This window comes from Sorex fumeus, unplaced genomic scaffold (assembly GCF_029834395.1).
Source record: "Sorex fumeus unplaced genomic scaffold, SorFum_2.1 ptg000034l, whole genome shotgun sequence".
NCBI lineage: Eukaryota > Metazoa > Chordata > Mammalia > Eulipotyphla > Soricidae > Sorex > Sorex fumeus.
In genome coordinates, this window is record NW_026606091.1 from 36,276,855 (window position 1) to 36,290,776 (window position 13,922).

The following is a 13,922-nucleotide window of genomic DNA, read 5'->3' on the forward strand; positions in this document are numbered from 1 at the left end:
TTTTTTTTCCTGTAGGCCTGACTACCTCAAAAGTTCGCTCATCAATCTAAATAAGAAACTGTAGAGGAGGGAGACCAGAGAAAGGAGTATCTTAATAGCTATGAGTCTTCTTCACATTGTCATTACTTAAAAGCTTTGAAAAACATCTCTAAAATTAAAATATCTTCTCTTCAAAACCTAAGTAATACATTACTAAATCCCACACTGTCTCATAATAACATTACTCACTTACAATCCCATTTTATTTTTCCTGTCTCTTAATGTTTTTGTTGCTTAAGAAAAGGAGTTAAATTCTCCAGCTTTGAGAGATTAAATGAAAGCTGTGATCCAGTGGAGAAAATGTACCGAATAAAAACAATCCAGAACACTGAAAGAGAGCTCAGTGCCACCAACGCAGTCAATTCCTCTTCAACATGTATTCAAGATGAACTGGATTTAGACATTCTGGCACAGTGAAATTGGGGGATGAAATGAAATGTAACATTACCAACTCATTTTATTCTTGCCTTTATTATTTCATTTTTCTGCAACCCCCACTCCCAACTTCTACTTAATATTTTGATTTCAGAATGTAGCACCCCTTTAATATTCAATCAGCCCAATTTTGAATGACTTATATAATGTTTCACCGTGATAAACAATATGAAACTCATATCAGAGATGCTTTTGACATCACCTGAGTCAGATATTACTGATTATATATGCCTTCCCTACATCACAGTGAAAGCACACCATTCAGTGGCTGGAGAACATTAACACCCATCACATATGTGTTGAGAAAACTCAAACTCAATACATACCTGTTTTCTGTAACAGACAAATGAAAAACCAAAAATATAATACCCTGTACACTTGTCTTCTTGTGATTTGTGATTCCTGGAAGAGACTTTTTTCATGCTAGAATCATGAAATTCTTCATTTTAGTTGAGGGTAACAGTACTCTTGGTCCTGTGTGTGTCCTGATGACTATTGGAGCTCATTCTTTTGGGTTTGTTGTTTCATTTTGTTGTGTTGTTTCCTAGGGCCTTGGGGAGGTTCCTGCTAGGTTTATCAGTATTTTGCTAGATGCCCAATAGGGACCTCTTACAGATTCCCCAACTCACTCTTCAGGAGCACCTTCTCTGTCAGGCAAGTGTCAGTGCTTTGCCTGTGTGTGAGAGACATGTACTCAACTCAAGGCAACCACTTTTTTTGTTTCCTCATTCTTTGCTGTGGTTTTGAGATTCTCCCAACACGAAACTGGAGCAAGGGTTAGGACTAACCTCTGTTGAGTTCCATCTTTCAAGGATTACTACCCTTTATTACCTTGTTTGCTGACATGAATTCCATTATCTTAATTACTTTCTTTGACTTTTCAGTTGTGTGAGGGTGAAAGCTAGTTCCAATTACTTCCATTTGGCTGAAAGCAAAATACCTCCAAGGCCATTTCAAGGTTGTGGAAACTTATTTTTCAAACTCACTATTGGAGGCCCATTTTTATTTGGTGACAAATATATCAAATAAACTATATCTGACCAAGCTTGTATTTTGTGACAAGATGAAAAGGTTCCTATAGCTTGAAATAATTTTTGAGTCACTAGCTTACAATCATCTGCAATTTCTCTGCAAAGAATATTTTAGTTTTAAGCAAGTCTTACCTACAAATCATCTTCAACATCATTAAATTATTGTGAACACTAAATTTGATAACTAGATAAATTCTAAGAATTTCTCATTTTTTCAGGATATGCTTATAAACTTAATGCATTTTGTCTTGCATGGTTTGTGCGTTCAGTACTTTCCTAAGTATATATGACAGAATTTGAGGCTTACTTGGAAGAATATATAATTTTTTGTGGTGGTCTCATTATTGCCCAATATTTATTTACAGTTTTCGTTTTCCTCCCTTCCTCTCCTCTACCTTTGTTGTGATGAGCGGAAGTGGCACACACACTTTGCATGATTAGGGTGCTGTTACGCACTGCTCCAATTTTCACCAGGGGTTGTGTACTTTTAGCTATTGTGCATGCCCAGGTGCATCTGGGAATCTCACTCTATACATGTGGTACTCATGCCTGACTTTGGTGCAGGGGAGATCACACACTATTTCCGGACTGTGGTCCCAAGCAGCAGAGTCACCAGGACCAGGCTCTGTGCCTGCGGGAAACATGGAGGCTCAAACTTGAAGCCTCAGACCTTTCAGACTTGTATTTCTGCCATTAAACCATCTCCAAGTCCCTAGATTTTCAGATTTTATTTTAATGGACTGTGCTATCTAATATCATCCAACTTAGAAGGGACCCAACATGCAATTTTTAGCAAAATCTGCTCAAAATACTTTGACTACAAACAAACAGCTAGCTATAATGTACCCAAACTCAAAGATTCTGGATCCAACCCAGGTTTAATCCTCAGCACCACATATGGTCCTCTAAGTACCACCAGGAGTGATCCCTGAGCAAGAATCAAGAGTAAGCCCTGAGCCCAGATGTGGCCCCCAAACAGAAACAATTTTTTAAAAAAGAACAAAAAACAGATACACATCAGGACTGAAAATAAAGGCCCAGTGAGTCAAGATTACTCTTGTGCTCCTTCAGGAGTAATTTTGTTTTTTGCAGGTTGTCTGACTTGTCGGCAACCTTCAACTTTGCAAAACTTAAATTTTTCCCCACCCAGCTAATGAGCAGTTTCTACTAGTAGGCATTTTCGGTACCATTAAAACAGATAATACTGTAATCAGCAATTATTTTTCATTTGTCTTAGAAATAGTTATGATTTTTATAAATGAGATGAAATTATATGGAAAATTTAGTGGCAACATGTAAGATGATGTTAAATCAGTCTTTCCTTGAGCAAGTATGATTCATAATAGTTTACCTGCTTAGAAATGAAGAGTTCTCTGAGTTAATTACAGGAAATCAGTACTATTTGTCAATATTCTCCTTCTTTTTCGTGTGTGTTCCTGTCTGACAAGAAAATGGCCAATTTTGTGTTTCTGTGCCTTGAAGTAATTGCCTTGTGTGAATTTGTGCTTTAAGAAATTTATGTACGTAGCAAATTTTGATAGTGTCTACAATTTGTCATTTGTTTTTGTACATTTGAGTCTGGTACTGTTTTTAGCATTTCCCCAATCACATTATGATGATGCATATTTTAAATCCTTTGCCTACTGCTTCCTTTAGCTGAAATACTCTGGAACCTTTTGGTGATAAACACCTACCTTTGCTTTAATCAACTTAAATAATCATCTCTCCTAGGAAACCTTTCTTTAAACTTCCTTCCAACTAAGACCTTTATGGAGTTTAAGCAATTTGTCGTTGTGAACCCTATTCCCTATTTTTAAAAATTAAAGTTTAGGGGCCAGGAGAGAGTACAGCAATACCATCTGTGCTTGGAAATTACTTGACAATTACTTGACAATTACAGGTTTGATTCCTGGCTCCACGTGGTTCTGGAGAACTATATAGTATAGCCATACAGTTGTAACTGAAAACCTGAAAACCTCTAAGCACAATCTCTGTGACCCTAGAGTCCCCCAACACTACCAGGTAGCCTGGATGTCCCCAACACCAGGGTACCCACCAGCATTATATCCTCGTGCCTTTGACATTGAACCTCTGCCTGGATTGGTGAGAATAGCTGGTGGGACCCTGAAACCTCGTGGTACAATATGAGAGATCTCTCCCAGAAATTTAAAGTCATATTTTTAACTGAATTGATGTAAAGTGAATTTAATAATATATCTTAAAATATTTGCTACCCAGAAATTCTTTTTATTTCCTTACAATTTTAAAAGAATTTAAGGTATTCATATGCTTCTGAAAGTAGACACAGCATTCAGGCCCTGTATCAGCTGTATTTTATGCATAAGAATTCACTAACACTAAAATTAGAGTCATTTATGTTGGTCACATTCTTGTCATTCTTCATTTTGTGCTTGGGCCTAGAATTCATTGTTTACACTTATTCCAGTCCCTTTTTTAGCTGTCACCCTTAAGTACAGAGTATTTGATTTGCTTGCTGTTTCTAGTTGTACCTAACAGGATACTTGGCATAAATTAGATACCCCTGAATGAATGAAGTCATTTATTTTTGCATTTTGAAATCTTGGCTACCAAGAGACTAATTTATGAAAATATAGCAGGGCTGGGCCACATAACACTCTTGGCCCCTGACATCTGTGGTATTCCCTCCTAAAGACACCTGTGACTTCTGCTTCTAGGAGGGTGAAAAAGATACTCTATTCCCGCTACTAAATAAATTCAAATATTGTGGACACTAAATACAAAACCAGTATAAGCAACTCTTAAAGGCAGAAAAGAAAGAATGGCAAGAAGCCTTAGAACAGAAGAAACAACACAATAGTGAGTTCCCAGAATTTTCTTTTTGCCTCATATCTCAGACTAGCTGTTGGAGAAGCACACAACCCACAAACACTAAAATTTACATACAAAATAGCCCAATGAAAAGCCTTGCCAAAGGACTCAACACAGAGAAGCCTAGCCAGGCAGAAGGCTTAGAAAATAACTCTTTTGGTGCTGGAGCTGTAGTATAGCGGGTAGAGCATTTGCCTTGCACGTGGCCAACCAGGGTTCAGTCCCCAGCATTCCATACGGTTCCCCAAGCACCACCAAGAGTAATTCCTAAGAGCAGAGCCAGGAGTAACCCCTGAGCACTGCTGGGTGTGACCCAAAAGCAAAAAAAAAAAAAAGAAAAGAAAAGAACTCTTTCACTCTGGCCAGATAACACAGAAAAAGCTAAGTCCTTCTGGATCCTGCCAGTGAAAGACAAGTGGAGGCTCTGCTTACATCCAAGCCAGGTTGTCAAGAAGTTCCTGTGGATTCCTAGCAGTCATGTCAGATGAGATCTCACAGGGACTCAGTGACATTTCTTGTGCCGGGCAATGAGTAGACTCTTCTTACACTATCAGTGGAGGAATTAGAAATATGGAACCTACACCATTGTCTCTACCTGGTAACAAGGATAAAAACTTATTCCATCCTTACTGCAGTGATATCAGCCTGAGTAGAAAGGTTAGCATTTTACCACCAATCAAAAATAGTAAGGCTGCTTTTCCAGTGTCAATGGAGCCATTTGGGAAGCCTTAGAGAGATAGTTCCTGCTGGAGTGGTAGTATAGCGGGTAAGGTGTTTGCCTTTGTATGTGTCGGGCCAGGTTCCATCTCGGCATCCCGTATGATCCCCTGAGCACTTCCAGGAGTAACTCCTGAGTGCAGATCCAGCAGTAACCCCCAAGTGTCGCCTGTTGTGACCCAGAAACAAACAAACAAACAAACAAACAAACTAGATAATTCCTTCCTTTCCCTGCCAGGGTATTATCAGTGGAAGCCAACTTGGGAACCTGATCTCTGCATCTGCCCAGAAAAAGGTCACACCACACAACAAGGTGTGATCTGTTGCCATATGGAAAACTTAGACTTCTACTTTCACATGGTGATAAGATTGTATTCCCTCTAAATATGGCGGCACGGTCAGAGAAATTTTGTTGAAATTTAGAATTTGAATAAAACTCAAGTCTTTCATCTAATTTAACAACCCAAGGTTACCATCAATCAGAGTCTTCATACTACCAATCAGGAAGATCTCAGACTACATAGAAAAGGATTATTCATAAATACCAATATTAAGATGACAGTTGTTATAATTATCTAACAGGAATTTTAAAGTATTATAAAAATCCTTTAAAAATTGCAAACATGTTTGCATCAAATACAAAAAATAGCATCAACAGAGAAATACAAATATAGGGAAAAAGTAAATGGGAACTTTTTAACTAAGAAATAGAGGACCAGAAAGATAGGGCACTTGCCCAGGACACAATCAACCCATGTCTTTTTTTTTGGCACCGGATATGGTCCCCCAAGCATCAGCAAGAGTGATCCCTGAGTACAGAACCAGGAATAAGTTCTGAGCACCCTTGGGTATGCCTCCAAAACTAAAATAAATAAATAATAAAACTAAGATACGACAACATAAATTTGAAAATATAAGCCAATGGATGAAATTGGCTTTACACCATAATGGAGATGACAAGAAAAACTCAGTGAAATTGAGGGTAGAACAAAATAAAATACTAACTTTAAATAAAAGGCAAAATATACAGAACATGAAATCAACAGAGTTTAGGAACATGAGGGATTTAAAGAAAAGATCTACTGTGCATGTCACGAGTCCCAGAAAAATTAAGAATGGGTTAAAATTTGTTCTACATATAACCACTGCCAATTTCCCCAAATTTAGGAGGAGTAAAAACAACATAGACCCACAGATTTAGTACTAAGGTATATCGAAGCAGAATATCAACTGTAAGACAAATTGATTATCAAAAGGCAAAATACATATCTGATAATCCTAGCATTCTAAATCCACAAAGAATCCTTAGTACTTGTAAATAAAATAAGCCAGTTTAAAACAAAAGCAAAATTAAAGGGTGGAGAGATAGTGTAATGGATAGGGTACTTGTTCTTCAACAGGTTGATCCCCGGCCCTGAATACCACCAGGTATGGCCTGAAAAACAACCCCCCCTGAACAAAACAAAAGCAAACTCAGAAGATTTGGCTAGATTTTACACAAGAATAAAGAAGATTGATTAATAAGCACATGAAAAAAAGTTCACATCATTTGTTATTGTGAGATGAAAGCCAAGATAAAAGATCATTTCAGAGTCTTTAGAATGGCTGTAATAAAAAAAGATTAAAATGTTAATGAGGGCCTGGAAATAGCTCAGAGTGGTAGAGCACATGTCTGGCTTGCAGAGTTAGAGCCTTGGCACTGCATTACTGCATGCCTTTCCACCCCTGGGGCTAGCCCTGGATCTCCTGGACATCCTGATATGGCCCTGAGCAGCAAGGGCTCTTCTAGTGGCTTCCCTAGTACTTACTGCAGGACACCACATCCTGAGGCAGAGCAACACACTGCCCAGTATTTTTCTGGGAGTGGCCCCTGGGCCTCAAAACTACTGGGACACCCTGTCCCCCACCCTTCCAAATACAGGAAAAATGAGACAATATTATTAAGGAAGTATATCCAATTAAATGTTGTTTAATATGAATATTTAATAATTTATTGTTTAATATGAAATAATATTAAATATTAATGTTATTCATCAATATTAATAATTAAGCAAATATTGCTTAATATAAAAATTTCAATTCTGCACCTGAAAAAAGTGCAGAGTGAGTTAAAGCTAAAACTGAGTCTCAATATTAACCTTAATCCATGGTCTTTAAGAAAAATGCATTTGGCTATTCTCCATATCATTATCCACTAGAACTTTAGGGGAAAATGACACAGACACAGAATAAATGAAAACTAATTAACTATCTGGAGAAATATCTAACAGAGAATAAAATGTGTATAATAAAAAACTCTTTTTTAGTCTGACCAGAAGTTCGTTAAAATTCTAAAATCATTATTTTGTTGTTTTTTATTTAAAAAAGAGCTAAAATTAATTAGCAAATTTCCGATATATATGTTATTTAAATATGAATACATGTTTCAACAAAACATTTAAAGTATTTTCTATTTCCTAGGAACTCTATTACTGTGAGTTAAGAGAGTGTATCATCATGACAACCTATTGTATTTGGGTTCCAAACACTGGACCAGTGAGACTAAGGAAACTCAGTTTAATGGACCAGTGATGTATTTACTCTTAGTATTTAGTATCTGTGTCATAAAATCACTATGGTCAGGATAGGAAGTCAGAGGATACTAAAGGCCAGTTTCAAAGAGAGAGGCAAGGGCAAAAACAGCAGTGTCCATGCTATAATTTAGAACCATACAAGGAGAATTTCCGTTCAGGGTGGGCACATTAGCAAAGGTTTTATAATAGAACCTTTCATAATAGAACCTGTTTCTTGGAAAGAGAGTAACCTACTTGGATGAGACTTTGTGTGGCACCATATAATTAGAATACTGTGAACTGTGCCTATGTGTTTAGGGGCTCCATATCTGGTCATTTTGTCACTGATGGTTCAAAGTGTATATCATCTTTTCCCTGCAGTGATGACTGGTCTGACTTGTGTTGTAGATTACTATTTTGACTGTTTGTATTCAGTGTACCAAACATTGAATATAATTTGGATTACAACATTGAATACGATATACCCAACAGCTGATATTTTTTTCTTTTTGTGTCATACCTGGCACAGGGGTTTCTCCTGGCTCTACACTCAGTTACTCCTGGCGGTGCTCAGGGGACTGTATGGGATGCTGGGAATCAAACCCGGGTCAGCCACGTGCAAGGCAAACGCTCTACCCGCTGTGCTATCTCTCCAGCCCCAACAGCTGATATTTTTACCTAAATAGGTAAGATATTTCAAATTATTGCTGTTATACCATGCTATTATTTCTTTTTCAGGCTGGACTGTTTTAGATGATACAACCTTACTACACAGTGTAAGAAATGGCTCTAGGAAACAATACTCAGCGAAGTTATTCCATCATTCCATGTTTTATATTTGTTGAGGTAGGTGTACATTTTTTCTGTACTTTTATAGACAAATTGGAATAAAATTTGCCCGTATTACAAGTATTGTTAAAGAGCTAATGATGATTGCAATATATTTCTTAAAACTCATAAAAAAAGAATATTTATGAATATCATCTATAGGGTACTGCCTGGATGGTTTCTACATGCAAGGGTTAACTGTCTCATGTTGTTAAGTTATGGTGTCTTTTTGACTGGGTATGGTAAGAATATTCATGTTGATCCATTTTATGGTCGATGTGAAGATAGGCATAAGTTAACCTACATAGTTTAGCCTTTTCAATTACATTACAAAACCTTCTTTCAGTGGGCTGTTTAAACACCATTGATGAATCAGTACAAGGTTTTTTATCTTTTGATTCATAAAATAACTTGGAATTTTCATATAGTCTGTTGGATAATTTTGAGCACTCTAAATTTTAGCAGAATATGTGTGCATGCGTTTTTGTCTGATCTTGAGTTTAACCTTCTAGACATTCATAAGTAGGTTAGAAGAACAAATATTTATTATGATTTATTTCCTAGTGATATTTGTGAATCTGTTTGCCTAGCAGAATCAGAAGGAAATAGTAAGTTATTTTGGTAGAGATACACGTAGTTATTTTGGTACAGATACACCCAAGCTAGGCTAAATTTCTGAAAGGGTAAGCAAAGAACTCTTCTTTGTTTGCAACATAAACACATGTCCTTAATATTCTTCTTTGAACTTAAAGGCTAAGGATAAAATAGTATATCTTGGATTCAAGTTGCTATTGTTTATATTGACACTGTAATAAAAGAAATGGAGTCTTCTCTTCTTGTACATTCAGGAAAGGGTAAAAAGTCTATAGCATTATGTTTTTCAATGTTAAGTCCTTTCTTATTTTAAGAAATATGCTCTTTTAAAGTAAGCTGGAGGAAATCTGGAAATAAGTCATTTGTCATCATCTTTATCCTTTCAGTAGCAATTTTATTTTAAGCTTTCTTAAAAATCAAACAGGAACTAAACCTCAAAGCAAGAGGTTTAATTTATGTCTGGGAGCTATATCTTTGAAGATTTTTCAGTCCTCTAATGTATGAACGATGAGCTTGACTGATAGAGCAAGCAAAAAGAGACATAAATCCGTCTTTTTCTGCCTAACCCTGACACAAAAATAAATGTAAGTCTAAAAGTCTGGGAGAGGAAAGATAGTATATTGTTTTCATTGCTATATTGTCATTCTTATTTTGCATGGAAGCCTGTGATAGATCAATGACTTCTCTCTGACCAGTTAGAAAAAAAAAAACAGGAGGTAAATGAAGTGGAATAAAGTAGAAATTGAGAGGTGAGGGAGTGAATCTAAAGTTATTCTCGTTATTCTCATGCATTTCATCCATCAAACATGTATTGTTAACCTCTGTGATTCCAGGCATTTTAACAGGGATATCAGAAAGAAAATGATAAACACCAGATGACACACTCATATTTGGTTTGTGAAGAAACAAAGCCAGGGAAGAGACAATGTCCAATAATAGCAAACCCTTGTAGACTCAATTATGGAACTGAGACGGGGTGGGGGAGGGTGGGAGGGCCCTGTCTTTAGCAGTGAAGAGGTGCTGGCATGTCAGTAGTGGGTATGATGTGATAACATTATCTCTAAAATGACATTTACATCCTCCCTTGTAGCCAATTGTATCTCAATTAAAAAAAAAAAAACATTGTTTTTAGATGTTTTAACAGGATTTTTTTCATCTTTGTTTCATGAATGCATTCATTCACTTGTTCAGTCCCTGTTTTTCCCCAAATGCTCCAAATGTATTCTGTGTTTTCCTCCTGTTGCATCCTAACTATTACCAAGTTTTCTGTAATCTGGATTTCACCGCGTGTTTCATAGATCCAAGGTTTAAGATTAACCTTGGAAAAGATGTGTGGGAATGAGAGACACATTAAGTGCATTGAAGCCTATTATGTGATTTCTTGGAGTTCCTAATTGTATGACACATAATTTTGACTGGGGAATATTTGGTGTCTTTGTGGTAATTGGTGAGAAAAATAGTTGCATCATCAGATTCTATAATTTAACACTGTTGGCAGAGTAGGGATTTGCCTAGGTCCCATCCAGAAGGCTGAAACAGTGATACAGAAACTGTCTAGTAAAATGGCACACAGCTTGAAAGGTCTCATGGTGATAACAAGTCAGGAGGGCATTGTTCCAGATAATCATGAATGTATCAGACCAAAGCCAGAAGTCAAGAGATCATTACAGGAAGAAAAAGGTTCGTAGATCAAGTACACATAATAGGAAACTAATGGGCTGAATGGCAATGCAGGCGAATAGTGAAAATAGCAGGATGGATTGAGAAGTACCTGAAATGGGCTAGGTAGATCCTTCCAGAAATCAAAACATGAATGTTAGATCCAGAAAATCTCTTTTGCACATCTCACTGTGGAAGCTAATCCTTAAATGTACCTTGCATTGCTAACCAGAAAAAGAGAATAATGATTTTTAAAGACTTACAATTTAAATTTTTCTATCACTAACAAGGGAGGGAAATGCACAATCATAGAATTCCAAGATGATCCATAACAACATTTCTTTCTCATCAACAGCTTTCAGCTGTCTGCCAATCTGGTTCTAGTAGTGCAATGAAAAAAACACCAGTGCTGAACTACACAAAAACAAAGAGAAGATAGAGTGGGGAAAGGGTAGAAAATTAACCTGCAAATTGAACAGGAGATCAGCTTTTTCATTCTCATTTTTGTTCGTTGAGTTGAAAAATAGTAATTTTTCTGAGGATTCTTATAACAGCACTGTAGCACTTTCCTCCCGTTTTTCATCAATTTGTTTGAGCAGACACCAGTAATGTCTCACAACAAATTGTGAGTTATGTTGTTACTATTTTTGGCATATCAAATACGTTATGAGTAGCTTGTCAGGCTTTGCTGTGCAGGCAAGATACTCTTTTTTTATTATTTAAATTTTTATTAGTGAAACACCATGAGGTACAGTTGTAGACTTACACATTTCTATGATTGGGTTTCAGTTATACAATGATCGAGTACCCATCCTTCCACCAGTGTCCATTCTCTACCACCACTGATCCTAGTATCCCTCCCAACCCCCCGTCCCCCCCATACCACCCTGCCTCTGTGGCAGGTCATTCCCTTTTGCTCTCTCTCTCCTTTTGGGTGTTGTGGTTTGCAAAAGAGGCATTGAGTGGCAATCTTGGTAGCTTTCCAGGCTCTCCAAGATGGGAGGAGGAATCCAACCTGGTTGGCCACGTGCAAGACAAACAACTTAGCCACTATGCGATTGCTCCAGCCCCTTATAACATCACTGTAGCACTGTCCTCCCATTGTTCATCGAGTTGCTCGAGCAGGCCCAGTAACGTCTCCATTTGAGACTTGTTGTTACTGTGTTTGGCATATTGAATACGTCACAGGTAGCTTGCCAGGCTTTGCTGTACGAGCGAGATACTCTCGGTAGCTTGCAGGGCTCTCCGAGAGGGGCGGAGGACTCCTTGGCTGGACCGGCTGCACGCAAGGCAAAGGCCTTATAGTTACAGAATAAAAATTGTGGCCAAATTAAATGATTCTCTGAGTTTTTCATCTTCAATTCCTTCTTTTCCCTTCCCTCCTCCCTCCACCTTTTCTATTTATTCCTTACTTTTCTCTTTGTGCCTGTCTTTTTTTCTTTCTTCCCCTGCCTTCTTGCTGTTCTTTCTCTCTTTCATTTTAGCAACTTGAAGAACTCACAGAAGTAGGATTTCCCCAAAGAAAGCACTGTCAAATTTGTAATTGAAGTACCATTTTTTCCACCTAAAATTAAGATTGTGAGGTGTTTGAAATCTCTCATGACCCCACAATCAGTATAAACTTTAGCTTTTTTAATGCTTAGAATTGAGATATCCCTTTTAAACATCTTCCCAGAAACCCAATATCTATTTTAACACAATTTCAATGAATGTTCTTTGAAGTCATGAACAACTTAGTCAATTTCTTTCAAATGTGTTGTGCTAGAGCATAAACATTAAATAGGGCTCAGCTCGCTCAGCAAACAATATGGGGCAGGAGGTTGGGCATGAAGAGTAAATTTGGGGGCACTAGGTGCCATTTCAATACCGTTCTCAAGGTTACAGAAAGTCTTAGCCTTGCTTTCTTGTTATTTTCAACTCCTAAAATGTGGGCTAGTGGGAAGTTATAAAATCTCAGTAGCTAACATCTGTGACATACAAACATTGAACTGACTTTTGCTAGCTCAAGTGAAACTTCAAGACCTGTCAAACCTAATGACATATACAAAATTTACTTGCATGTATGCTTCCCATGGAAATTTGTCTATTTTGACAACTGAATGAAAAGACAGATATTCTTGACACTCTAAAATCACAAGATACGAAATAGTCTATCAATCCTATGCAACGAATTTGTGTGCCACTGAAAACCAAGCTTTGGTTGTCTAAAGTTTTTCTTTTTGGAATTTTCACTGAAGCTTACATTGTAATAGCAATTCTCTGACATGTATTTCTTGGTGAGCCTTGGTTTTTTTATTTGATATGAATAATGGTGCTACCTAGACTATTAGATTTTTTCTCGATAGAGGGAAGTTCCTGTCAAATTCTTAACAGCATATTTCACTTTTCTGGGTGAGACTCTTTTCTTATGTGTGGGAATACTTTTATTGCACATATCCCTAGTATTTGGGGAAGAGTCTCCTGCCCCTGCACCTGGCTGTCCTCACTGGCGCCTCTTGGAGGAGGGCGGGTTGAGTTTCCCTCTCCACCCCGAGCAGAGCCCCTACAGCTAAAGACCTCCAGGACCCAGCCAAAGTCATGCTGAGACCACTCTCCACATGCTTAAATGAGGAACCGGCAGAGGAACCCAGATGTGCGGGACTCGGGGCTGAGATCTCCAAGCCTGCTTGGTTGGGGACTGGACCTCCTCCACCTAGCTCCCCAACCTTCCTATAGCTAAACAGTTACACCCACCAACTGCCGTGTAACCCCATCAACGTCCATCCAGAGACTATAAAACCAAGTTCCTGGAAGCGCGCGTCCGCATTTGAGGCCGTGCAACCTCTCATTATCTAGTCCTCACTCTCAGAGAACCCTGCAGGCTACTGACAGTATCATACCCGCCTATATGCCTGACTAGAAACACCTGTAAGGGTGATTAGAGGCTGCCCCAAAAGCCTCCATCCATCTCGGAGACCCCAGAAAGCTACCAAGAGTATCCTGCCTGCACGGCAGAGCCTGACAAGCTACCCGTGGTGTACTCAATATGTCAAAAACAGTAACAATGAATGGTCCTCATTCCCCTGATCATGAAGGAGCCACCAATATGTCATCGGGCTACACTTGCACGTGACAGGGACGAATGGAGATGTTACTGGTCCCGCTCGAGTGAATTGAAGGACAGGGTGATAGTGATAATGATCCCTAGTATTATCTCAAAGTACTTTGTCTACTGTTA

The 13,922-nt window shown here is 38.1% G+C and overlaps 1 protein-coding gene across 1 annotated transcript in view; it reads left to right on the forward strand.

Moving 5' to 3' along the window:
- The window catches only part of PLPPR1 (phospholipid phosphatase related 1), a 193,161-nt gene that overhangs the window by 45,783 nt on the left and 133,456 nt on the right, over window positions 1–13,922 (forward strand). Inside the window, exon 2 of the mRNA XM_056117127.1 lies at window positions 8,363–8,470. Within this exon, the coding sequence (XP_055973102.1) occupies window positions 8,408–8,470 (63 nt within the window). The 5' untranslated portion in view covers window positions 8,363–8,407. The remainder of the gene's footprint in view (window positions 1–8,362; window positions 8,471–13,922) is intronic.